The sequence below is a fragment of the Pecten maximus genome, chromosome 9 (assembly GCF_902652985.1).
Source record: "Pecten maximus chromosome 9, xPecMax1.1, whole genome shotgun sequence".
NCBI lineage: Eukaryota > Metazoa > Mollusca > Bivalvia > Pectinida > Pectinidae > Pecten > Pecten maximus.
The window spans coordinates 22,131,604-22,158,187 of NC_047023.1; the positions used below are offsets into that span (position 1 = coordinate 22,131,604).

The window sequence follows — 26,584 nt, forward strand, 5'->3', positions numbered from 1 at the left end:
CTAAGACCGAAAACAAACAGTGCTTACTTATAACTACAACTCCGTCATGAAGTAAAAGTGACGTGTAACATATCAAATATGTTATGTCCACAGGGAGCTTTTATGTCAATAGTTTATACACTCGATTCAATACATTGAATTCAAACCGAAATTTTTGACCGGATATCTCTTTCAAGATTTCGTCAACATACTTCACCACTAATATGAAATATGTCTTGATATTGTTCAAAACGGTGAGAGTAAATGAAATCTGGCCATGTCAATATGCCGTTTGAATTCTTTTCAAAGGATTTCATGGATCCCCGTTATATTTGGTTTTCTAGTGTTATTGACATTATTGTAGCTTTATAGTCAGTTTATATGACACCGTCTTTGTGTCATCACTCACTACAAACATATTGGTAGGTATGATATAGGACATTATACCCGGCTAATGTCACTGGTACACTGGTGTGAATATCGTCTTTGTAACAAACTGTAACCTGGGAAAATATTCGTCGGTACCATGCATGTCACACTGTGTTATATTCACCTACCATAACTAAATACTATATGGACTCCGATATACTTTAATTCTTTCTTTTTTTTATATTTGTCTCATTTTTGCAATCATCTATTCACTCCTCTATCCACCTTTCCCAGTTTGATTGTTTTATATTCATACTCATTGTCAAACTACTTGTCTCTTTGCACTTTCTTCAAAGATGTAAAATTCATCGTATTATTGGTGAGTTGCACTGTTGGCGGTAGCTGCACTGTAGCACTAACTGTAATGAGTTTGAATAGTTCACATCAAATATTTATTGGTAAGATTTTAATGCCTTTCAAGACATTGTCGTGCTTTCCATTATAGAAATTCCAAACACATTACATGATGTATCATGTGTTCAATAGGTAGTGTACTTCTCTTTAAGTTGCTTTGAACTGTTCGACTTGTTTATTCACACAAGGTATTGTTTCGTCGCATGATCATGTATAATCGCTTTAAACATGCATATCTGTTGAAAAAACAGCAACTATTTTTTGGACGTTTACCCCATGAAGACACCGAAGAAATTATTCATCAGGTTAAGTGTCATAGTTGTGAAGCATTTCTATGATAAGAAAAATCTCAGATATTTTCATTAACTTAAGCAATGCAATGAAAAAAAAATTAATGGTTCTTCTTCAGCTGTGGAATAGAACTTTAGTTTGTTAATTATTTTTGGTAAACATAACTCTGAAATATCACAGGTTAATGTCTTTCTAATATCCTTCCCGCAGTATTTTCTATAAGAAACTGCATTATGGTTTGTAGTCGTATCTTCGATTTTATCTAGTGAGACAGGTTTTAATGATACTATGGAAGCGCTTGAAAACTGACCTTGCAAGTATAACACGTAGATAATTAAATATTAGATAGTTTTAATTCAACTGAGGAGATGGTATGATAGTTTCTTTACTTAAATTTATATTAGATATGCGGATAACGATTTCTTTCAAAGGGAAAAAAGTTTGGTTAGAAATCACTTCCCAAATGAATCATTAATTCATTCTGTCATGATAATAATTCATTTCATAATCTTATATGGTGTATACTTAGCATTCTTGAGTTTTACAGGGAAGACATAAAAAAATGACACACATTGATAACAATATTGCTTGTAAATTAGAAAGAGTGTGTCCTATTGAATGGTGAACTATAACCTGATATAGTTATATACAGTGGTTACAATACATTCGGTATTAACAGATAAGCGGTATAAGGGAAAGAAAACCTGTTGAACTAAGAACAAAATGTTTTCATGTAATAGGTGGAAGAAATATGACCACACACGAACACTAGCTACTGAAAGATTTTAGGTGTCATTTGAATTAGATTAAAAGCACCTAGTATAAACAAAATTAATACAAGTAACCACATTGAGATATGCTACTTTATTTCGTATCAGAAGATTATTGCATTGACATGTGATCAGTATCTGTAGTAATTCTTTTTAGAATCTAGACATTATAACATAAAAATCCATTCAAATGCACATATTCATTATATATATTTTTTATGTATTTAAAAGATTAATATTGACACTAAGAAACATTTTCTTGGGGTAAGCGCATTTTTTAATGTAATTTCGTTTTTCACACAACCAAATCTGATTTTTATTCGTGACGTTTCGGGGACTGCGCTCTGTCACATTCATAATTTGTCTGATCATAGAACAATACTAACATTGATACGGCATTAAACTCTGTTATCAAACCAATAACATTTGTTTTTTTAATAATAATTTTACATAATGGTATTTCATGTTACATTATTGAGTCCCTTTTCGTTGCATTAAATTTATGCTTAATGTCCGTAAAGCACGTATGGTACATTTCAGATTGATAGCACTATGTCTAATGCGCAATATACACAAGATCCTGCTCTAATATTTGAACAAATACTCCTATTTAATAATTGCATGGTAAATGTTTCCACAAAAAAATGATAACGTTATTACTAAACAAAATGACATAGAAATAAAATCACTTTCCAATGTTAATCGTTCTTTGTTGAGCTGTATACTAAATTCAACCAATCATGAAACATTTACAAAAAAAATTACAATACTTGGCACATTTTCTTGAGCTAATCAAATAGATTATGTACCCCCTTTAACAGGGCAAACGCTTCCGTCCAGGAAACAGCATCACTTTTCTGTTCATACACATTGCCGGCCGATAATCTCTTTTTGTCTAATGGTGGTAGGACCCTAGGGGTGGAATTGGATGACTTTGACACAGAATATCGTCTTTGAACAGAGTCACTTTCTTTTTGTTTGTGCACGTTTGCTTTTTGCACTTTCCCGACCTGGTCGAGTAAGGTTGGCATACTATTGTTCCTTTTCATATTTTCCTTTGGGTAAGAGCTCCGTACACTTGGAAGATTCGGTTCCGTCTGTCTGGAGTAGTTTCTTACCCCCGAATTCTGATTGTCATTAACACGAAAATTAACGCGAGGAGAAGATGGTTTACTAGAATATTTGGTCTCCAAAGGAGAGGACAGTCCGGAATTATCCGTGGACGGATCTTCTAGTGACGAGGAGGGTGTTGTAGGTTCGTCAACCTGTACACCATTTGTCGTCATGTACCCAAACTTCATCGGATAAAGGACAGACGCGGCGCGCATCATAGAGTCCGAAATCCCCTGATCTGTGCTCCTCAGAGCAGCTATGTTTCTGTTTTCTTTCTCCAGAACAACTTCGTCGTCTTTTACTCCATGTTTTTCTGCCAGTATGTGCACTAAATCGAAAAGTTTCTTCGTACTTGTCGAATGTTGCAGTTTTATTAAATCTGCAAAGGAAACGACTTGTTTCTTTGTTTTCAATATCTTTGCAGGGCGACGTTTTCTTTTCATAATGTCTGGCAGTTCAATTATTTTTGAATCACTTATCGACACCTCACTAGAACCTAACCCTTGTTTGTCATTACGCTTTTGCCATTCATCGTCATCATGTGCTCCTTCCGTAGAATTCTTACCATCCTCTGTCACTGTACCTGTCACAGATTTCTCCTCTGCTTCCTCGGTGTCCTCGTTTATGACAGGTAGTGTGATATATATTTTACTGTTACTATCTTCACCTTTTCTCAGTTTCTTACCACATTTTTTGGATTTTAATGTACCGTTTTCACTATCTTCATAAGCTTCTTCGTCCTCTAACGTATTATCCGCCATTGTGCCATCCTCTTTTAGTTTCCCCTGTATTTCCTCACCAATCCCACTATCGGGAGACCCCTCTTTTACAATCACCGGCTGAACTTCAGTCGGACTTCGAACCACTAGTACGTTAGACATATTGTTCATTGCCCTCCGATCCCTTTCAAAATCATCCTTTTCCCTTTGTTTTCTCTCCCGGCGATTCTGTTGCATCCGCCCTCGATACTTCACCATGGACTTTTTCAAGCGTTTTTCCTCCCGTTGAATGTTGTTGATAGTTAACATCATGTCCTTCCGGTACAAGTTTAACTGACGTTTGTATTCGACTTCATTTCCCGCCACCCTCGTGACTGTAATCTTATTAACCTCGCTTTGAAGACCAGCTGCACGTGCGTATGCCGAATGTGCCATGATCACCTCCTGTAAATACATAACACAAGTGATTACTGTTAAAAGTATTTCTAATTCCTCAATGTAACAAAAAATCACAAATGAAAAAAAAAGTGATGACAAAGAATCAATGGAAAATTTCCTTACGCCTCTGAAACGAAATTATGCAATTATTGAAATGCAAACATAAAGAATGGGCTACATGCAAAAAGACATACAAGAATACATTGTGTATTTTCCTACACAGAAATAGCATCTAGCATTTCACTTACCGAAGTATTAATCACAGAAATGTTTCAGTCATACATGCTCACAAGAGAATTTCTGTCTTTTCTATAGAAGAGTGTTTATATGCAATTCCTAATATTTCTAAACTATGGTCACAAGATAACAGCATCACAGGAACAATGTTTGAAGCATACAATATTGAAATGATTCATGAGTCACTATCCCGAAATTATCACACACTAAGGTAAACTGCGTGTAACAGAAATTCCGTTAAATGGACGTTTTCAATATTATTCTGAACGTATTATCGGTCTTAAATCCCTTAATAACCCTGATTGAGATATCAACGCATAGTTCATTTAAGTCCAAAATTCCAGAACGACGTTGGTACACGTAGAAATTATCAGCAAATACCCATGTGTATCTCCGTCATTATCACCTCATTGTATGACAACAGCCAGGCTTCTGTCACAATATAAACTGATTTGAACAGTAGAGCAAATATACCAGCAGATGAAAGGAGGGCCCGAGTTTATACATCATTACAATATTAAAGGGGTGTATTCACCGTATTCTACATGTGTGTCTGAAGGTCCCTTTAAAAAGCAATGAGTATACAAGACTGGTAAACGTCTTTAATATTCATGTTTGAGGAGAAAGTTAACGACGGGCGTGATGTTCGCTCCGCTACACACGTATTGCAGCTCATGTCGAAGCGAGTACATTAACATGCTGGGGTAACTGTGCCGTTACGGGGATTAGTTCATTAACAAGGCATCCGCATCTTTAGATATGCTGGAGATCGATACTAAGGTATTCATATGCTAGTCTCCTAATCGATTGAAATATGTAAAGACCATGTGAAAGGGATTGGTACGTTGGAATTAATGCTGGATCAAAGACTCATATTAAACTAAAGATAAACATGTTGGAAGATATTATGTTTCTGCTCAAACATGTAACGGTTTTTAAACGCTGACGAGTTGCATTGAAGACATCTCAACCATCAATCACAGAGGAATTGTTGCTGAAAAAAATTATTGATTATCGATACTTATAAAAAGTTGTAGTATCTTAGCAGCGTTGAATGATATATCCTCAACCAAGTACATGAATCAGATACAATATACACTCTGAAAACAAGCGATGAAAATGCTTAGAAACATCCTCGCAAAACGAATTTACCGTTTAAGACAAAACGCCATTTGATAACGGTTTAATATTTTACATCGAATAACCCTCTCGTTACCCTATAAAGACATGTCAACGAGGCAATATTTCTGACAATGTATCATTGTCTACAAGCGAACCTCACTCAAACTGACGCAAACATCCAAATTTTACTAATGCACATATTTAAACTCGGACCTTTTTAACACTCCACCCTTTGCCTTCGTTCCGGTGGTCTTTGTTTAAAGCTACCAACACGACATTTTGGAGAAGGAAAAAGCTGTCCAAAATGTTGTTAAGACATGTCGAGATCTGCCAATTTCTTGATAACATTTACACGTATTGACAGCTGCGTGACGAAGCAGACCTTACGTTAGTGTTAAATAGCAACTTTGGAATTCAGTCAGATCATTTCAAATATCTGCTTTGGTTGAATTTTTAATGATCTTTTAATAAATGTTATTTTCAGATGCAAATGTTTAAATACTGTAGGAAGAAATTTACATCAGGAGCCAGCTATTTTAGCGTTTTCTATGCTCAATACAAATTGATTATTGAGAATTTTGTCCTTTTCTATTCATGGTGAGGTATATTTAGTTTTGATTTACATGAAAAGTGTATATAAGATTTATCTAGCTATGTGTTTAAGTTCGCATATGATTAGCCCTGTGTGCATATACACAGCTAAAATAAATAGCCCCACTATTATCCTCTTAATGCAGATTCTTGAAACTGTAATGGCTGTGTAGTATGTCATACTATCTTTTACTTATCAAGTACAGAGTTGTGAGAAGTACCTTACAGAATAATAATAAAACGTAGGTGTGACTCAGATCGCTCATTAATCTGCTTGATTGATGAGAAACCTATTGATACAACAAATGCAAACGCATACGAAACGCAGACTTATCATTTTTAAATAGCCCGAATTTAATACATTGTTTATACTAATAATACACAATTTATGCATCCGTTATGTGTTTTAAATTTCAAATAGCTATTAGGTTTGCAATGGATAACTTTTGCTGAGAAATACAATTAGTAATTTAAATCTTTATACTAAATCAATGAATCTCTATATCGAATAACAAGAATAAAAAACGACTCGTATGCTACAACTAAAATATCTGTGAATGTTGAAGAAAATCAAACAATTTTGCAGATGAATAATTATTGATACATACCTATACATTTACACATAACTCGTACTATATTTAGCTATTTTCATAGTGATTGATTTGATCTAATACAAATGAAGACCTATGACGTAACAGTGAGTAAAATCCAAGGACGTTTGTAGTATGTTGTGTTATGCCTACCTTAGCTACAGCAATGTCAAACGTGCCCACCACTCGGGTCGTACCCGCACGACACCGCTTCTTCTCAATTTCCAATATCACCATTTTTATTGAAGAGATAAACGATTTCTCCCAATAACAATTAGCTCCAATTGTAGATGAAGAGTGCAAAATGAATGCATCTATATCTTAACAGATAATTTTTTTTTAAGTATTCTATAAGTTTTTAGTTTCCTATGCACACTGTCAAATATTCCAATTTCTGTAAATGGGTAAAAGTCCTGTCTGATAACATCAAAGCAACGCGCCTTCTCTTTTTAGAGCAAACAGCTGTTTATGCTAGCTACGAGTTACAAAATCGTCAGTTTTTCAATGTTTGCGTTGTCTTGAACAGACATAATTAATTTCACCATCTGTGATACTGTAACTTGAATCAATAACAGTCTGGGTGATGCTAAACCACAATACAATGTAGTTTTTTACAATAATTTTCTGCTACCTTGATAGGGAAATGAACTATAAAGAATAATGTTGGCTGGCAGGGCTGTTTGTTTTCAATGTCAAAGCATTTTCTCAAATATCCTACTGTATAGAATATCTTAACGATGTCACAATGCATCTATCTTCAAAAGATAGTTGCTTAGGAAATTTCCATGCATGTGCATTAATTACAGGTGCATTGACGGTCATCTTCTACAGAATACTTCAACTTCATATTTTAGAACGTTGATTTCAACTTCTTATGTGTGCCCACAGTCCATCACTAGGGACGATCTTCAACACAAGTACAACACACTCGACGATATCTGACAGGGATCCAGGCAACAATCATCGGCGTACTTTACTTAAACAAAAGACGTGGACAGATACACTTTTTCTTTGCTATCAATCATCCCATGTCAGAACAGGCAGTATGTCCCAGACGATCACTAAGAGAACATCTTCTAGTAATCAGAAGTAACTAAGTTAAAAAGAAGATGTCGATTCCAGTTACGTACACAAATATTAGAAATCCTGAATTGCCATCTCTACTTATACAAGTCGTACGTGACCCCCCTCCATGGTTGGTCCCTAACACTCTCTTAAGCTCAGTGTGTTTGTATCAACGCGGACATTCAGAGCAATAATGTGATGAATGCAGTTTGGCTGTTGAAAGGTCCCCGTACCTCCTACTTCACTAACGGATCACTTGAGCTCAATAGTTAAACAGAGGCTCGTGATCTAACGTTTCATGCTGGTCATATTTATGTCGGCTCGACGTTTGGTTAGTTTGACATGTCTAATATAGAAATAGCAAATCGAGTGAAAAAATCACGTCCATTTGCTTTAAAGAGGCACAATACGAAATCAATGCGTGTTCAAAATGACCAGCACAAACTTTAACATTAGAAAAAAATGTGTTATCATGATAGATGAGAATTAGATTTGACATGTAAATGCCATTTAAGCTTTTCAATGTGTACTTTCGTGTTTCTGACAGTTATGGTGTCCCACTGGGTAACTGAGGGAGCAAAGAAAACTAATGTCAACAAATCAAGTTTTCAAGTACCAAACACCTTAATGAAGGCATTACGTGTGGTATGTCATCTCCAACGTACGCCTATCTCTGTAACATTGCACAACCATATTGTCTGTTTGCAAACATTGGCAGTTAGTCTGGAGTCTTAAGGATTTCCATTTACCCAAGGATGTTGACCAAACATGTAAAAAACCAATGAAAAATGCTGTTCCAATTAGCTAAACACACAAAGGAAAATATAAGAGGGTTGGACTAAGTGAAATTGCAAAATATTATTAATAAAGGTGATGTTTGATTTTCAACACAAGGGGGTTGGCTTTCTGTATATCATTTCGCACACACTTGTAATGTGGTGTTTGATAACGACATTTAAACATGTGTAAGTACGTGGACATCAAAGAAATAAAACTAATTCCTACTAATGTGAACGACGGAGTAAATACAATATTCCTAAGAAGCAGTATGTCACGAGATACGATGTACCTATATCGTAAATATAATTTCAATACAGAAAACAATTAAGCTCAAAGTGTACATGAAAGAAACAAATGTACGTGACTTAACAAACCTCGACAGTACGGCACCACAAGAACATACATAGTTTCTCACGTGGCATGGAATGGGGAAAACAATGAAAATTTTTCTTCAAGTGGGGTATTATATATACAGATGTACTCTGTTTCGAGATTATTTACGGCATAAGAATATATTAGCATTAGCAAATATTCAACTGCATATGTTGTACTACGACGTCACAAAAAATGTAACCTTGAAATGCTAGGTTCATATATGTTTATTTTTTAATTAGTATATATATATATATAAATATTTTGCTTTTTTATTATTTTATTTTTTACTGGATGAGGATGGCTGACATAACTTTGACATCGACCCTCCCAAAATTGACATGGAACTCTCTCTCTCTCTCTCTAATAGGAGAAAAACGTAACAAGACACGTGATGACGTAACAAGTTGAATGACGTTACATTCACCGAAAACATCTAGATGACAATAATTTTATAGTCCTATATACAGCTTTATATATAGCAAGGGTGAAGGAAATAGGAGTGTAAAGAAAACTATTATATATGTAGGGTATTGACAATCACCTCTACAGCGGATACGAGTTATGCTTTGTCAGCATTGATAATGAAATACAACTTTGTATTAAAGGCACTTGGATATTGATATTAATAAAAACTTGTAAATCAGCCTATGTTTCTCGAACTATCTCCAATAAACATTACTTTTTTATTTATAAAATTGATATAATTATTACGTTAGGGCGTTTGTGATGATATTGTCCGTTAAATAACGGGTTATCGTTATATAATTAGTTAGTTTACGACTATATAAAATTCAAATCAGAAACCGCCGTCCTAGTCCGCTGTGAGGTATATATATAGTGGGGGTGTCGCCTGCGTGTCAACCATAACATCGTAGGCTAACTTGTCGGATAAAGGAGGTAATAAAATAATAGGTGATTACCTTGGGTGGGTAGCCATTGGTAAACTAATAGCTTTTCTACGTGTATAATATGTGTATATATGTATATATGTAATCACGTGAGGAACAGCTACAGAATCGATACTTTTCTGAAATTTTGAGAAATTGTCTGAAACATTCATCTCACTTTTCCGAGAAGGAATTGTCCGGTTGAAATCGAACGATTCTCTTACCTTCGTCAGAGCGGCCTTCGTGTGAGGAGGAATATGCTCAAAGTGCCCAACGGGATTTTCCACAACTTTCCGTTTTCCTCTAAAGTACATCATATTGACGCTCGTTGTTGTGGATGCGAGGACGATGTATTTAATTCTCGGTGAATCCTTAAATTATCACTCTCGAATTTTGAATCACAAAATGTCAGACAAAGCACTATCTTAAGTTAATCACTAAGTACACTCGGTAGGAAGTATTTCAAAATGTTTCCTTTTTGACAAAATGTTCACAAATTCCATCATATTGACAGGAGGTCTGTCCAACAGTTTATGAGATCCTAGCTCATTTCATCGTTCATTTATAGTACACCCGAACACATGTCTAGAATTCGAACAATGGTACTTATCAAACTAATGAGGAGCACCTCCGCATATCCCCCACCGAGTGACGTCACAACACGGGGGGTGTGACAATGAGGCGGCAATAATAGGGACCACAGCTCGGAATGCTGTATATTCATACGCAATTGCCGAAAACAAGGGCCGTTTATCCGACCAATTGTCGAACGATTTGTTGACATCAATCGTCTTATGGCAAACATGGAATGCGTGGATGCGGAAATAATAGCCAAAACAAATAAGACTTTGTGAGAAAGTTGCAATATGCAGTAAGTAGAGAAACGAGAGCGAAGGCGATGAGGTGATAGTCTGTGATACGGGAATGACGAGCGTAGAACCTATGACGTATCGTACACAATCGATATTAAACACTTGAAGGTGTAAATCATCAGGTATTACGATCTGATTAGCCAGATTAAAATTTACCTTTGATCCACTCTCACTATAGGTAAACGAGAGTTTGCGGTCCAGTAGATAATTTGTTTTCGTCAGTAGGAAAGTGATACTTCACCTGGTTTGTATTTATTTGACATGTGTGGTAAGTTAACGTTTGTATAGGACTTTCCCTTTATTTATAGCGGTTCAGAATGTAGTGAGTAAAAAAAGCTGCATTATCGTGTCGTATAGTATCATAACAACAGTGTGCCATTTGATACGAGCAACAATAAGGCAGTGTATTTACCAGCACACGATGGTGTGTACTAAACGACATGGTTCATTGACACATGAATGACACTGTTACAATGATGTTTATCAGTAAAAGGACCATTTAACTAATAGCTTTACTTTAAATAGTCTGAAATAATTGCTCGATACCAGTGATTCTCTGGACAGGTTTATTTTCGTTGATTTCTTGGAGAAACCATTCTCACTTAACATAGGATGTTTGAACAGATTGCGTCACTTGCAAAAGTGTAGGCCTACAAGTAAGTCGTATCACTATGAGTTGTAGTTGCTGTCCCTATTACACGTATATATGCGACTAAATTTGGGATCTTGTATTTTCTCTTCTTTCTTAACTTTCTTCTTCCTAATATCTCCCTTAACACGGCTTCAAATTTAGCCTTTAGTAGAGCCTTTGCCCTTGTGGAGAAGTCTTTGGGTTATGTCCCCTGGCAGAGACATGCTAATCCTGCTATGTGACCGGGTGAGATGTCCTGCTGGGTGTCTTCGGAAGCATGGGGATCAGTGGCAATCTATTTAGAGGCGAACACAGAAATACAGTAATCTGGCAAAACAAAAAACGCACTTGCAACACGCATGTGTCTCGCACACGGGGCAGGCAGTACTTAAATGACCATAGCTGTTGATTGGTAGTTGATTGTATTCACGTATAATCTAAGCTGTTGCTGTTTTGGCGAATTCAGAATGTTTCACTTAACCGTATGTTAGGTCAGCAATACAATTCTTATCTTAAATATGGGGTGGCATTTTGGAGCAAATAAACAGTGATTATATGGCAATACACAAATTATCATGTGACAGTCCACCCGATAACTTAATACTATGTTTATCGTAATTTGATCATTTGTTTACTCAGTGCTATCATCGAATCCCATAAGAAACAATGTTAATTAGCTCTAGCTACTCAACACGCAGTCAGCAGGTCGTATATGGAAGAAAAATGATCAAACACACATATGCAGAGGAAAAATTTTAATACTGATTTAAATATAGGGAGACCTTGCGAAAATGTCCCATCTCAAATCTACACCAGTTTATTATTTTCTACAGACAAGTGAATATATGTTACCTTATAAAATGTTCAACCTAACTAAATGTAACAACTCTTGTTTACAAACTTTTCTACCAAAACCATCGTTTAACATGCTAATGCTTGTCGATTACGTTTATTCAGGCCATAGTTTCATCAATTTCTCGTAACTTAAGATTATAGGAAAACATTACAGATTAAATGAAAGTTACACCTGAAATTAATTAATTCTTTCCTATGGGAAGTTTGAAGTTAAGGAATTTCCTGGAGTTAAGTAACGTTGATGAAACTGGGGGAAGGCATGGTCAAGTTCACAGGTATTTTTATATTGTGAAAGACATAATAATAAAAAAATGATAACTGTTACTCATTCTATAAATTGGTCTCGCGTCACATTATAGTTCATAATAAGGACCATAAATGTATGTTATAGAAACCAAACTCTTATCGCCATTTCATGGTATTTGCGTTATAATAGAAAATGTTTTTACCATGTTCAGTTGCTTGGCAGTCGCCATGATTGTTGCTTAACAACTCCTCTCTCAAAATGTCCCTTCCCTTTCCTGGCTAGACGTCTCTCCTCAATGTAATATCTGCAAAAGAAAACAGAATAACAGTTTACAAAAAAATCCTAGATTAGTCGATCAGCCTTGAGTGTTTTTACTATAAGAAATTCTTAATCAAATCGAATTAGATTAGCAAGATTGAAGTACAGTCATAAACAATAATAATGTAAAACTATCTGCTACATACATCTTTGTTCCAACGTCACCCTACAAAATCGTCTAGCATCCGAGATTGTGTTTCGAATTTATTCATAAATAATTGATTAATTAATCATTTATTAATTACATAACATTAATTGATAGTTTCGTATATACAGGAGGATATCGGTATATGTTATTTCTGCCTGCCCGGAGAGGAAGAGATTCGTTTATTGAGTCTTATAAATATTCAATAAGGGTCACGAACGTTATGACCTGTTTAAGGGCGACCTAGTTATAGATTGAGAGTTGTGGTAAGAGTGTGTTATAGATATATACATGGTTTCACATAAATCCTAAATAAGAAATGTGAATACAAAATAAAGATCCTACATACTTATAAAATGTGTAATTTCAATACGCCATTCGATCGTGCGTTAATCCTGAGGAATTTCAATGTGTATGTACTGTTAGCTATATAGTTATTGACCTGTGGTTATTCATCTATCCATACAAAGATAATCTGTCTAACCAGACGATGTAAAACTGTATATTTACCTCGTGAACCATCATTATTTGTTAAAAGGTAACATACATACATACTGGTGGTTGTTTGGTTTGGGTAACGATGTTAAATATGTAAGCATTGAACGGCTTTCAGTTGGCATTCATAGTCAATATGAATGCCAACTGGACAGAGGCAAATTCCATGAAGCGCTCATGAAAATAAAAGTAGGTACGTACGAAAGCATTTATATAACTGGAGTTCAAACAAAATGTCTCGCGAGCATATAAAACCCCAAAGTATATATAGCATATTTTTGTAAATAAAAAAATGAATATATTATTTCGTTTATGAAGAATTCGTCGAATCAAGGATATTCATGATCAGGATCAGCTTCTTGATAGTGGGAAATTGAGATGTGTACATAAAGCAGTATTTCGAACTCAAAAAGAAAATTTGGTCAAAAACATTAATCAAGAACATGTGTTCGTCCAGACTTTTGGCAAAGTACAGGGAGAGCACAACAACGTGTTCCTCGGAGTATTCTCGGCCTATATAAGACGAACTGGCATCGCACAACGGAATAACACTTTTCCTAATAAGATTAGTTATGATTACGATCATAAACCTTCTTCGTCGACCTGTAACTCTAGAAGCCCAATGCGGTATGTTTGTCTGTCAACAGTGGACATCTATCACAGAAATATTGTCTTTGAATACTTAACATGGGTGACTACTGTCGAAAAACTAAACATTGGCCGCTGGCTTAGTGGTAAAAACACATTTGTGCCAAAGGTAACAATACCAAAAAGACAGAAAGCAAAGCAATGTAAATGTCTTTCAGTAACAGAAAAGTGAAAATGCTACGACAAAACCGGCATTCGAACCCAAGACCTCCGAACTCTAACCATTTGAGCTACCTGGCGACCGGCACCGATGTAAAGCCAAGCTCATTTCAACTACATTTCTCCCTTTTCAACAAAGTCTTCGACCCCGGAGATACACACGAGAACATATACCACCCTCTGTAGATATTTAGAGGGGCGCCAAATATAACAGGATAGGAAAATACAACGACCAGTCTGAGACTCAAACACAGGACCTCCAAAACTGGCGCTCTAACCATTTCAGTTACCTGCCAACTGGCAGTCAGCCCAATCAAGTTCCGCTACATCTGAAATGGGAATAGCAAATCAATGTTGGTACTACTTGTGTCCCCATCATAGTAGAAACAGTCAGATTTTGTAGATAGATAACTGATCCCTCAACAATCTGGTACCTATTTTATCAAATACCTTGTTATTTATGCATAACGGTAACAGCTCGGATTGAAGATGAGCTCAACTATGCTGTTGATAAGTTTATTTTATATGAATCTACATCTTCAGGTAAATCCCCAATTTGTGATAGCATAACAGCTATTTCAGGATATCTTTGTTTTATTTTGTAATTCCTTAATTATGCTTAACGTTCCTTTTTATAACGATATTTGGATCCAATTATACTCTATACAAAAAATATATACTGTATACAATAATAAAAGGTATTGTAGAAGTCACTTAAACGAAAAAAGATTATGCTACTTGAAGTGTGAACGGAGGTTCACATAACCGTTACAAACAATTAAAAGGATAGGATATCTGTACAAATACCGATACGGCATTTAACTAGTACATACTGTCTGTAGGAAAGTCATTAGAAATCTCACGAGAATAAAATGACGAAGTGTTGACAATCGTGCTCAGTACAATTAAATTGTATTATCACTGGACACTTCAAAGGTAAAGATAAGTGTAATTCATTGTGAGAATCACGAAAAGGAAATTAAACACAGTAATTGTGTCAATTAGATGTTTTATGTGTAATGAATAAACCATTATCTTTATCGAATCATTCCCGATGACGTACTAAAGCATATTAGTGCATTCATTAGAAGAGAGGTTCAAAATTCTCTGGTAGCATTACCGCCGCTCGCATATCTTAATACTCTATTACATGTGTTTTATCTGATGACACATGTATTTGTCCTGTGCTACCAGTGGTGTCGATAACATAATTGATATAAATGGTGAAATAATTATTCAACATGTAAACGAATTTTAGCAATGTTAAAAATGCAATAATTTATGTGTTAAATCGGTAACACCCGCTAGTTTTGTGTAAAGCATATAGCAAATTATCTACCATTCTATTATGACGAGTTTAAATGTATTTGTAATTAATTCCATATTCTATTTCATGAAAACATATTTCAACAAAACATAAGATTACTTGACTATTGTAAACAAAAGTGTAATGTTATAGACATAAGAAAATGAATAAATAAAAAGTTTGATGATAAATACATAGCATTGTCATACCTGTAAAGCAATCAACACTCCCTTAACAATAGAAATGTCCTTTGTTATCACAAATACATCTAGGTAGGTCCTTCCTGGTGTTTTGTTTATATACAAATGAGAACAAATGCAACCTTCCACACTGTATTGTCACAAAGTAACACAATGGGCAGTACACATTAAAATCCGAGGATCAGTTTCCCAAATCTTCCAGTCCATATATTTCTAGACTTGATATCACATTACACGCGAACTCTTTGATTTATTTACACTGACTGTTCTGGTGCTCTGACATAAAAATTACAATTTGATGGTTTGAGTTGAAGTGCAGTTCAACAATTCCATAAATTCTCAATGTTTTATCAGGCGAAAGTTGACACACAATACGGTGAAGTCATATCACCGACTCACCCAGATTAAAACCACGACTGATTGATGTACGTGTCGCGTGGCACGCGCAACGCCGTACCCAGGTTGCAGCGGTACCTATGACGTCATAACCTATTGTTAAAATTAACAGTATTCCAGAGTCAGCGAGTCCTCCTATATATTGTAATGGATATGGTCGATCGCCGATAAGTCGGAGTCAACTGTCAACTGATGCCTGCCGACGGGGAAATGTTCGTGGGATGGGAATTGATTTAACGACCAGAAAGATTAATTAAACGTCGATAAAGATTCTAGTTAAACTGTTTTCTTAGGTTTTAAAGTATTCATCAATAAGACAACCAAGCCCACACCTTCCCACCCTCACCCCACCCCCAACCCCAAAGGGAGAGAAATCACCAATGACAGCATATATAATAGATATGCTATTAATCATATATATTTTATTAAGATACCTAACCCTAAATTATTAAGCCGACAAACTTTGAATTATTAAGCTGACTTGGAAGCATGACTTATTCTGATTGGACAACTTCAAGATGTTAAATGATCTTTTAATATGACAATATTTGCTGTCAGTCAAACTTGTAATCACAAAATTTGATTATGTTAATATTTGTAAATGGTATTAGTTCAGAGCGCCTCATGATTTCAATTCTCAGTTAAGATGTGACTTACGAACATTTAAAAACGTAAGTAAACATGGAGTTTTCACATACACAACATTGTCTACTGATGGTAGATATGGACACCTAGAAGATATTTGGTTAGTGTCACTTGCCTTCCTCTATTACTGATGAAACAAAACAAATATTTCTCAGAATAGGTATAGCATTGTTTTATATCAAATTGTAAAGGTTGTGTCATACAGATCTGTGATTCATTTTCCCTATAGAAAATATTTCTGAGCTATTAGCAGTCAATGATCCATGTAATGTAAAAAATAGTTGTAGTTAATCTATCGACCACAACTTCCTATGGAAATCTGACACTTCAAAGGTTTGACGCAAACAAAACAACAAAACTTGTAACATGTAACGATAGGTGTAATTTCTTTTTAAGTACTTTTACCTATGCGTTGACTAGAAAATAAAAGGATTTATTCATCTTTGTGAAAAATCATATTAGACCTTTCCATATAAACCTTGTATAAGAATGATATTAGAGGATATTAAGTGAAACCGAAATTATCTTTACCTATATTTACAGCTAAGCAAGGTGAAACAAAAGGAGAACACCGAACAAAAATAAATCTATCCCGAGCTTGATAAAAAGAAGGGATAGATACAAACAACCATTTATGCAAAGACCCTTGAAAACTTGGGCTGGACGTGGTGTTCCGGAAGGTCAAGGTCGATGACACCCGCCTCATAGACATATTACCTCATTACTGAAAATCATGCCAAACAAGAGGGGTGCAGATTGCATCACATTGAATTTAGCCGTCCTTCAAAATTGTATCCTTATAAAGTGGACATTCATGCACCACAATATGGTATATAAAGTCTAGACAGCTACATACCATTGTTTTAACAACACATATACTAATCCTATATGCCAAGTAGGGCAGTTGTAGGTAGAAACTTTAGATATTTCGTACTAAGCATGTTGAGAGAAATGGGACACGCCGACCTTCACCTCACATTAAACAGCAGAACATTGAGGTTATAATTGCGATAATATTATTTGCCCAAAGATTTCTCATCAACATATTTGCCCACAGTTGTCTTTTAATATGACTTTTATATCTGATGTTGGATATTAATTTAATCCCATTCCTTTATACCTGACGTAACATGGTAGTAATTACAGTCTGCGGCAATAATCAATAATGTCCTAGATCACGAGAAAATGGCACCTGCAGGAATCGTATATCGATCATTTCCTGTTGTCGTCTAGCTGAAGGTAAAATTCTGAAATTAGACATTTATTCCATTCAGGATCTATTGGCATGTCTTGTAATCAACACTGTTCAGACAAAGGGTTTTAATGTGTGTTCCATGTCAATGTATATATTTGGCGTATGATGCCTTGGCACAGCGCCAATTTATCAAAGCAATGGTCAGTATTTCCTGATAGACTGGTACATCGTGTATTTATGTACGTATAAATTAATAACAGTTTAACGAAATGTCATTCGTCTACAATCTATAATAATCTGTTCAGATATCCAAGAACTCTCAAAAGATGATTTGAGGGACTATCTGAGTGTCAGTACATGAGAATAAATCAGAGCTAAAATTAAACACAAATGTTTGGAGAAGACAGTAAATTCACACAAAATTACCTTATCCGAGTAACATTTGAGGAGTATAATCATCATCTCTGTAACTTGCCCCTTAGTTTGTATCTTACATTTGCCATTATACTCTGTACGGAAATCTTCTAATAGAGTTCTTAGGAGAAACGTTATCTATTGTACACGGGGACATTCACTACTGAAGAAATATCGAATAAATAAATAAATGAATTACCAGAAAATAAACCAAATTAACAGTAGAGTAGGTCGATGTTGTAATTTCCCTCTTTCTCACAGATATGTAGAAGGCATATATGATTAAAAATCACATCAGGCAATATGCTATTTGACTGCACACTACGATGTGTTGGCCATTGCGTAACATATCTACTCTGCACTGCTTAAATATATCTATTAAATTCAGCTGTGCTGTCTCTTCCGGTTCGACAGACCATCCAGATTGTATGACATAGTGTATAGGTAATTCTATATTTAGTCATTGCTATCCGTTTGCGACGCCCGAGACCTTTGCTTCTATCAATATATAAAGTTCTGCACTTTTGTCTATATTGTGTTACTTTCATTAAATTAGTTCAATAACTGTAAATAACACTGACATGAGAGCTGGTGTTATATGAAATTTACATATGACCCAAACATTATGGAAAGAACCGTGATCTTTTATTGAACGTCATCGCAAAAGCGCTCGATATTTACTCAGGCATCAAATCGCGATGGGCCTCACGTGACATACTCTCAACATGGCGTAATGTTTCACCATTAAAAAACGTCATTACGTAAATTGTAAATAAAAAAAGAAGGTTTTTATCAAATTTACGAAGTTTACACATGCCACCGTAGAAAGTTCCCTGGAAATCTATTTGAAACAAGACCAACGTGAATGTGCGTGGAATGTCTTAATATTTTTACATTTATTATTTTTAATGTTTCATAAACGATTGTATTATAAAAGGTGCCTTTCATAATGCAGAAATCAAGCGTGCCTTTAACCATATAACGCTCGACAGTCAGGTTTTATAGCACACGTACATAGGATTTATGCAGGAAGTGTAACGGTTATGTAAATAGAATATACGGTTATCGGGTTATACTAGTTACCCTGGTAACCATGGTATGCTTCTTTCATTTTTTTCTTCTTTCGTCGATTCGTATAACAAATAAAACAGCAGAAAATTAGATTTTAAAATCGTTGTGATATATTTCATTAATAGACCCCATGCCCGATACGTTTCGGCTACGGCTGCAGATAAGGCTGCCCGAAGAACTCTAATGTTACGAATAATGGGTGAATTTTGTCTGTCGGGTATAATGATGTAATTTCCCGTTTATCTGAATATATGAATCATCAGATTCCTTGCTCTCTAGTTTTCTATAGCTACTCCAATTCCCAATCAATTCTTTTGAGAGATGTCTAAGTGTGCATACCATAGACGTCACAAAAATCCCGACCACCTCATACCGTCTTAAGAATGTGAGTACGTAAGAGTTACCTCTGGTCGTTTAACAAGAGAAATCGTTGATTAGCATGTGCTTGCTGTCGATATGACAATCATCCGGTCCGTTATTACTTCGACGGCACCTTAGAAGAGTTCGCGGGCTTAACCCCTGTCAACTCTCGTCCTGCTATCTCCCTCGTACGAGAGTTACCCGAGGGTTTGTTATGCAAGTTCTGTACCACTCGAGGCGAGACATCGACACAGCCAGAGTGTCGACAATTTAACGCGATCAAAATTCACGTAAAGGACGTGTTTGTACAGACAGCTTGGATTTAAATATTGATTTAATGAGCAATAAAGATTCTATTGTGCAGGTGCAAAGGCTATTAAAAGGGTTCTTCTCGAGGCAATAGACAGTGCATCAACAAAGTCTATTTAAATGCGGGAGGCATACATAATGTTGTAACAGTAGTTTTAAAAACTTGTTGCGGGGCAGTGCAATATCACATGTCACATAACAAAAATGTACACCAGAGGGACAAACGGAACTAGCAAAAACCCGTGTAGAAACCACCAAATAGTAAAGATATTTCCTCGTCATCATTTCCTCAACTCCCTCAACCAAATCAACAGCAACCTGGTAGCTATTCCAGTCTTGTTATTGTCATTTTTGTATTTTAGTATGATTACAAAAAAATATCAATCATTAGATAGATTTCTCGTACATGAAGTAATACAAACATAACCGTGTCTATTTGTACAAAAGACACACAATTGTGAATTGTATCGCTTTTCAAGAACAGAGAAAAACGACATATAATAACGAAACTGTTACTTCAAATTTAGAGTTGATAAAACGCAGACAAACTGTAATAAAAATAAATTTGTATAGAGAACAAGCATACTGGGAATGCCAAAACAATACATGTCCCTAACCGGCCCAAGCTTAAAAAAGAAACAGTGACATTGACCTTCACCTTGACCCAAAACCCATGACACACGAACTTGCAAAGGTATCATTTGTCCTTTACCATTGTTTGAGGGGCCGCGGTGGCCGAGTGGTTAAGGTGTCCCGACACTTTAACACTAGCCCTCCACCTCTGGGTTGCGAGTTCGAAACCTACATGGGGCAGTTGCCAGGTACTGACCGTAGGCCGGTGGTTTTTCTCCGGGTACGGCATTCCTCCACCTCCAAAACCTGCCACGTCCTTAAATTACCTTGGCTGTTAATAGGACGTTAAACTAAAACAAACCAAACCAAAACCATTGTTTGAAGTTTGCCGCTTGAGCGCTGACAAAACAGATAGTCCCTGCGGTTTCACCGATAGGGGGCTTATAACTTAATCAGGCCAGGTGGTCCGAAGCGTAAGCGTAAAACAAAATGATGTAATAGTTACATACCGCGGAGGCAAAGAATAAATTAAACTGTATCATGCATCTTCGTCTAGGACTAGTCAGTAATGTTTATAGGGCCCTAAAGTGTTGATACTTAGGAGCTGACGGAGGAACCTTCACACGGATCGAAAGAAATACCATGTGTAACAAAGCTGTACTAAGCTTACCTTATGTGTATAGTCCGTGGATAAATATAGAGTAAGAGAAAAACTTCCTCTTCTGCAAACGTCGTAATGTCTTTTGACCATATGATCAACAGAAGTTGTGTTTTATACCACTGTGTACTGTTGGTAAATATGGAGGATGGCGTCAGTGAGGAAGCATTGTTAACTTTCGTGACATGGGCGATTGAGACTTTCTACAAATATTTCATTGATATCATAGTGAAATTATTCAATGAAGAGACACGCATTTAGATACGTTATTGTTTTAATTAACATATTATTTTCGTACATGGAATGATTAATTGATTAACGATGAGTTTTTCATATTAATCTGACAATGCGTCCTGGTCGGATTTCACTCAATGGTGGTCATTTACGACAATGTTTATACTGTTTCATGTGACGTAGGTGTTCCGTTAGAAAGGAACAGGATAGGAGTCGAACCCATGTCGACCGCAATTATTCTGTACTTCACGCGACTAGAGAGCACTTTACATGGTGCGAGTATACAAAATATTGACAGTTTTATTTTCATGTTACACTCTTGATAAAAGGTAAAACCGGATAGCAGCTATAAATTTATAATACATACTAGACATCGTATTTGTCTAGTTCACAAATACTCAGTATTAATGTTCTCAGGTCATGCTAACATTATATATTCTCTTAATACTTACGCCCATGTTCAAGTCTTAAATCAACGTCCTGTCAAACAGACAGACGACGACATACCATAGCGGTATTTAAAAACACTGCGGCTTATAGTCTGTTTTGTTTTCCAATGACGTTCCTTAGACACGATTCGATTATGTAATAAATGCCTATATTCAATGGATACTTGTCTGACAGGTCAAGTGTATTCGCAAATCAACCAAAAACATAAGAAAAACCGCTAGAGGGAAAGGGGATTTATTATTTAAATGAAACTGTGGTTGGATATAACCACCAAGTTTGAGTGCTTCGCGTATCCTGAATACACAACATGGAATGAGTTATCTCAACCAAAAATCACTTGCCCCCAATAAAGATTATATATACCTTTTGAGAAAATCAAGATGTAATGCATGCATACATTGCTGGTTGCAAGTATAACACAAATAAAAGATAAATCAATAATTGTATGAGAGATCTTTAAAATTACATGAAATGTTACATTTGTGTTACTTTACATATACTTTCTACAAAGGATTGAACAAGTGACACCATGGTATTAGCGCTATTCAAAACAACCCGAGAGTAAGATACAGTAGCGCCAAAATGAATAGCAATGCATCATTTAGTTGTTTCGACCTTTTAGGTCTCGTTAATGATGCCAGGGACATCATATGCTTTTTTCAACCTTCTAGGTCTCATCAGTGATGCCTAGGGACATCATACAGTTGTTTTCCTCTAGGTCTCGTCAGTGATGCATAGGGACATCATACAGTTGTTTTCTTCTAGGTCTCGTCAGTGATGCTAGGGACATCATACATTTGTTTCGTTCTCGATCTCGCCAGTGATAGTTATAGTTCATATCTCCGTGATCCCTTTACAATATAAATGAAATAGAAGTGGGCATGTTGTAGGTAACGTGAAATATTGACAAGAAGTATTCATATCATCGGGGGTCTAGATGGAAATACGTTCGAATGTTCCTGTATTCCATTCCTTTGGGTATAGCTCCTTACTAAAAGGTTACCAGAGTATAGCGGGGATCTAAACCTAATGCATGAACGAAATACACTAAATACATCCAGATGACTCGACAAAAATAACAGCGGAACGGCACAACATGTACTGTTAATGACATTGATATCGAATATCACTGTTATCTTGATAGTCTAAGTCGGCAGACTGTATTTCAATCTTCTTTCCTTTATCGGTAAATCGATCCAAAACATATTAAAATGTTACACAAGAACATTTGTGTCATCTCGTTTCTTTTTAGGGCAATGTCAATATCTCAACAATGAAATTGATTATATTATCACAAGTCGTAAAGATCTGTGTCAACAGATAAGCTAGGGAGATTACGATAGGTAGGAACAGGTACGAAAATAACGATTTACGTCCAAAAAAGGTGACAGGGCTTACCTTTATGAGGATTAATCGGTATCATTTAACAATATAGGATTAAGAGGAGGTGAAAAAGCTGAAATTGAATCGTACGTAAGTGTACACAACATCGATGTACGGTATGTAGGAGCATTGTTCTTTTTTATTTACTAGTAATAGGTTTTCTACATCAAACTTTTATCTTATAAATAGACTAATATTAGAATACGTGTTTATCAACAATATAACAAAAATACTATTCAAAGGGATTAAATGGTTAGATTTTCATTTTATTACATAAGAAAATATATAAGAATAAACAGTAATTTAAAATTTTCGTAAGTTTATCGAGTGACGGTAAAGTTGATTTTAAAAACTTCGAATATAGTAATAAGGTATACAAAATCAGCTCGCACATTTCAAGATGGATTTAAAAGTCTGGTGTTTTTGTAGTCAGTTTTACATAAAAAAATATATGCTTGATTCGACATTTATAAATATATATAGAAATACAGAACTATAAATAAAGGTATACAACTTCAAAGAGTATTGTGTATTCACGTACCTAGGGAGCGATAATAACACACATTTATATCTAATACCACAGGTTTATACATTCACACAGTCAGACTATAGGTTTTACATTTGAGTAGTTCTGAATAGTCCCTGTATTAAAAGTCCAGTGGTTAATCGACAGTATCGTCAGTAAATGACTAGGCATATGTTGTCTTTATAAAAAAAAGTTTCAGACGTTCTTTATCATATCATAAAACCAACCACGACCCTCTTGTCATTTTCGACAATTCCAGTCTTAATGAGACCTAATTTTAGTTCCAATGTAATACCATAGGTAGGCCATAATACTAGATTCTTTATCATTGCTCAAAGTGTTCATACATAAGATAGACACTGTAATTACCTCGCTGTTATTGACAACATATAATAATATTATATAAATAATATCTTTTACCATATCAATAAGCAGTATCCAAAATAATGGCATTCCTATCGTGTGATCGTGACGACACATCTATCAATAAGAAAGGGGTCGAATCTCGTGAATCACAAAATGAGTGTGCAAGTTTGGATAAACAATTGGAGAAAACTTCATCACCCCCTTTACAGTACAACATCTAATTTTGGCGTAGAGCAGCGTGTAAAATACATAAAGGATACAAGTAATGAGTGATATTTCCGACAAAAACTAATTTTACATTAGCAAAACTCGTGTTAACCAAATTTGTATTTATAGAAATGACATTGGAAGAACTTTAAAAATATTAATAATTGAGACTTAATTCATTAACTTCGATAAAGACATAAATAAATGATAAACTATCGATGCACTCAGAGAAAAATGTGAGTATGACATTTAACCCTAGACAAGATATGAATAACAACTACAACCTTGTGGTGCCTCCCTGATTTGGAAGGAAACTAGAGATTTTTTATTTTGCAAAGTCACAAATTAATTGCACAGTCATAATATTGACATATCGTTAGTGTGCCATACGGAGGCAATTACGGTGTTGGTTTTAGATTTCTTATTTTCTGTGCTAAGAAATGCAGTCATTAAAGTTGTACAATTCGAAGAAATATTGGTTGCAATGTGTATAATAGTAAACTTACTTGCTTGAGGTAGACTTCTGAGGAATGATGGCATCAGCATCACATTTACAATAGAAAAAGGTTGTCAGTCTGAAACCACCCTATCACTTACAATCTAAACTGGACATATTTGGTCAGTTTTACATCAGTCAACTTAATCTTTACATTAAACTGTTTTGTTAAGGTATTAGGACACAACGGTTTTGTTGAATATAATCTGACTTGCAGCAGAGAGTTCTCTGGTTGTAAGTTTCTTGAGAACTATTTAAAAGGGTGTGTACTTCAATGTTAAAGAAATACATCATCAATAAGTCGCGAAAAAAACACTTCGGCGATTTCAAAGGTGGTTTAAAGTTCATTCATGGTTCATTTGTGTACCACGTGGTCAATCACACACGGAAACTTACGATATGGAACAAAATTGTCATACAGACCGTGAAATGGACGTCAATAAAGTCCTTGATCTAAAATCAGTTGATTTTAAAAATGAAGTGCTCTTTTGTGGTTGTATAAATCATTCTAAATATTTAGTAAGCTATGTTTCTATTACGTAGACAGGCTTTTCAATGCCTTCTAATCTATACAAAGTCTGACTTACTTCAGGTCATAAATCAGGACTTTTTGGTCTAAATGGCCTTTATTCGGGACAGAAAGACTAAATTCTTAATTCAAAATTTCACATATGTATGTCCAGTCAATAATGATTATTAATAATAATAATAATACAAAGTCATGATTAATATAGCTGGTGCCTGTAGTTGTCTACTCATAATTTTGACAGAGAAGGAAAGGTTTTAAGAAATAACAGCTTTAAATACTCGTTTAAAACATAAAACTTGAAATATCTAGAACTTACAAAACATAGATAATATCTCACTCATTTGTGTATACATTTTGTTTTATTGTATTCAAAAAATATTTATTCATTTTCATCTATATCATAACATCATAATGTTTCTGTGTTATCTTTGGGAAACACATATACACTCGCCTTTCCCCTGGGAGGCCGGTGTTCGATTCCCCGATCGGACGTGAAAAGGTATCAAGGTCACCTGCCCAATCACGTAGGTTTTTTTCCGGGTACTCTGGTTTCAACCAACAGTTTTTCACCCTGGCCAACATAGTCATTAATATCAGTTGTTATAACATTTTTCGCAATCGTTGTAAAGTTAGAACAAAAACAAAAAATACTAGCCTAACTGCTTTAAATTACGTTGTGGTGTTTTGAACGCATTATATCAATTGTTTATCAATTTACCTGCAAAATCATCAGAAAACTAGACCTTGGATCGCCTTAGTCAGGGTGATTCAAGTACGTGGTAGTAGTAACCAGGAAGTGATATTATGTCTTACTGGAAATACGGGCAACTGTTAACAAACCTCGTTTTGGTAATAGGCCATTTTGTTGGCGTGTTTATATAAAATAACGTTAGTACTATATCCCTCTTTATTCACGTGTTTAATTGCACGTGTATTTTCTTTGCATGAATGTAAAGCACTCTTGAAAAAGGAACTCATGCAGTTGCTTATTCGCATGTTTATATAGAATAACCAATGCATGAGAACGCACCGATCCGTGACGTCATACCAAAATCTAGATACGCATGACGGAAATATTCAAAACGATGAAATAGGTTTACGACTGAACGGGCAAGGCAATCGATTTATTAGTCAGATAGAGACTGATTATTCAAAA

The 26,584-nt window shown here is 35.4% G+C and overlaps 1 protein-coding gene across 8 annotated transcripts in view; it reads right to left on the bottom strand.

The window, feature by feature from the left end:
- Positions 1–1,898: 1,898 nt before the first annotated feature.
- LOC117334369 overlaps positions 1,899–26,584 on the bottom strand; it is a 28,411-nt gene continuing 3,725 nt past the window's right edge. For 3 of the 8 annotated variants that reach the window (XM_033893956.1, XM_033893955.1, XM_033893953.1), the window contains 2 exons: positions 12,548–12,649; positions 1,899–4,099 (listed from right to left, as the gene is read on the bottom strand). In XM_033893956.1, coding sequence (XP_033749847.1) covers positions 2,612–4,099; positions 12,548–12,574 — 1,515 coding nt within the window. In that variant the 5' untranslated portion in view covers positions 12,575–12,649 and the 3' untranslated portion in view covers positions 1,899–2,611. Of the gene's footprint in view, positions 4,100–4,341; positions 6,692–6,786; positions 8,688–12,547; positions 12,650–15,625; positions 16,261–21,622; positions 22,773–24,909; positions 25,116–26,584 lie in introns of those variants that run through there. The other 5 variants (XM_033893954.1, XM_033893957.1, XM_033893952.1 and 2 more) reach the window with 5 other exon arrangements.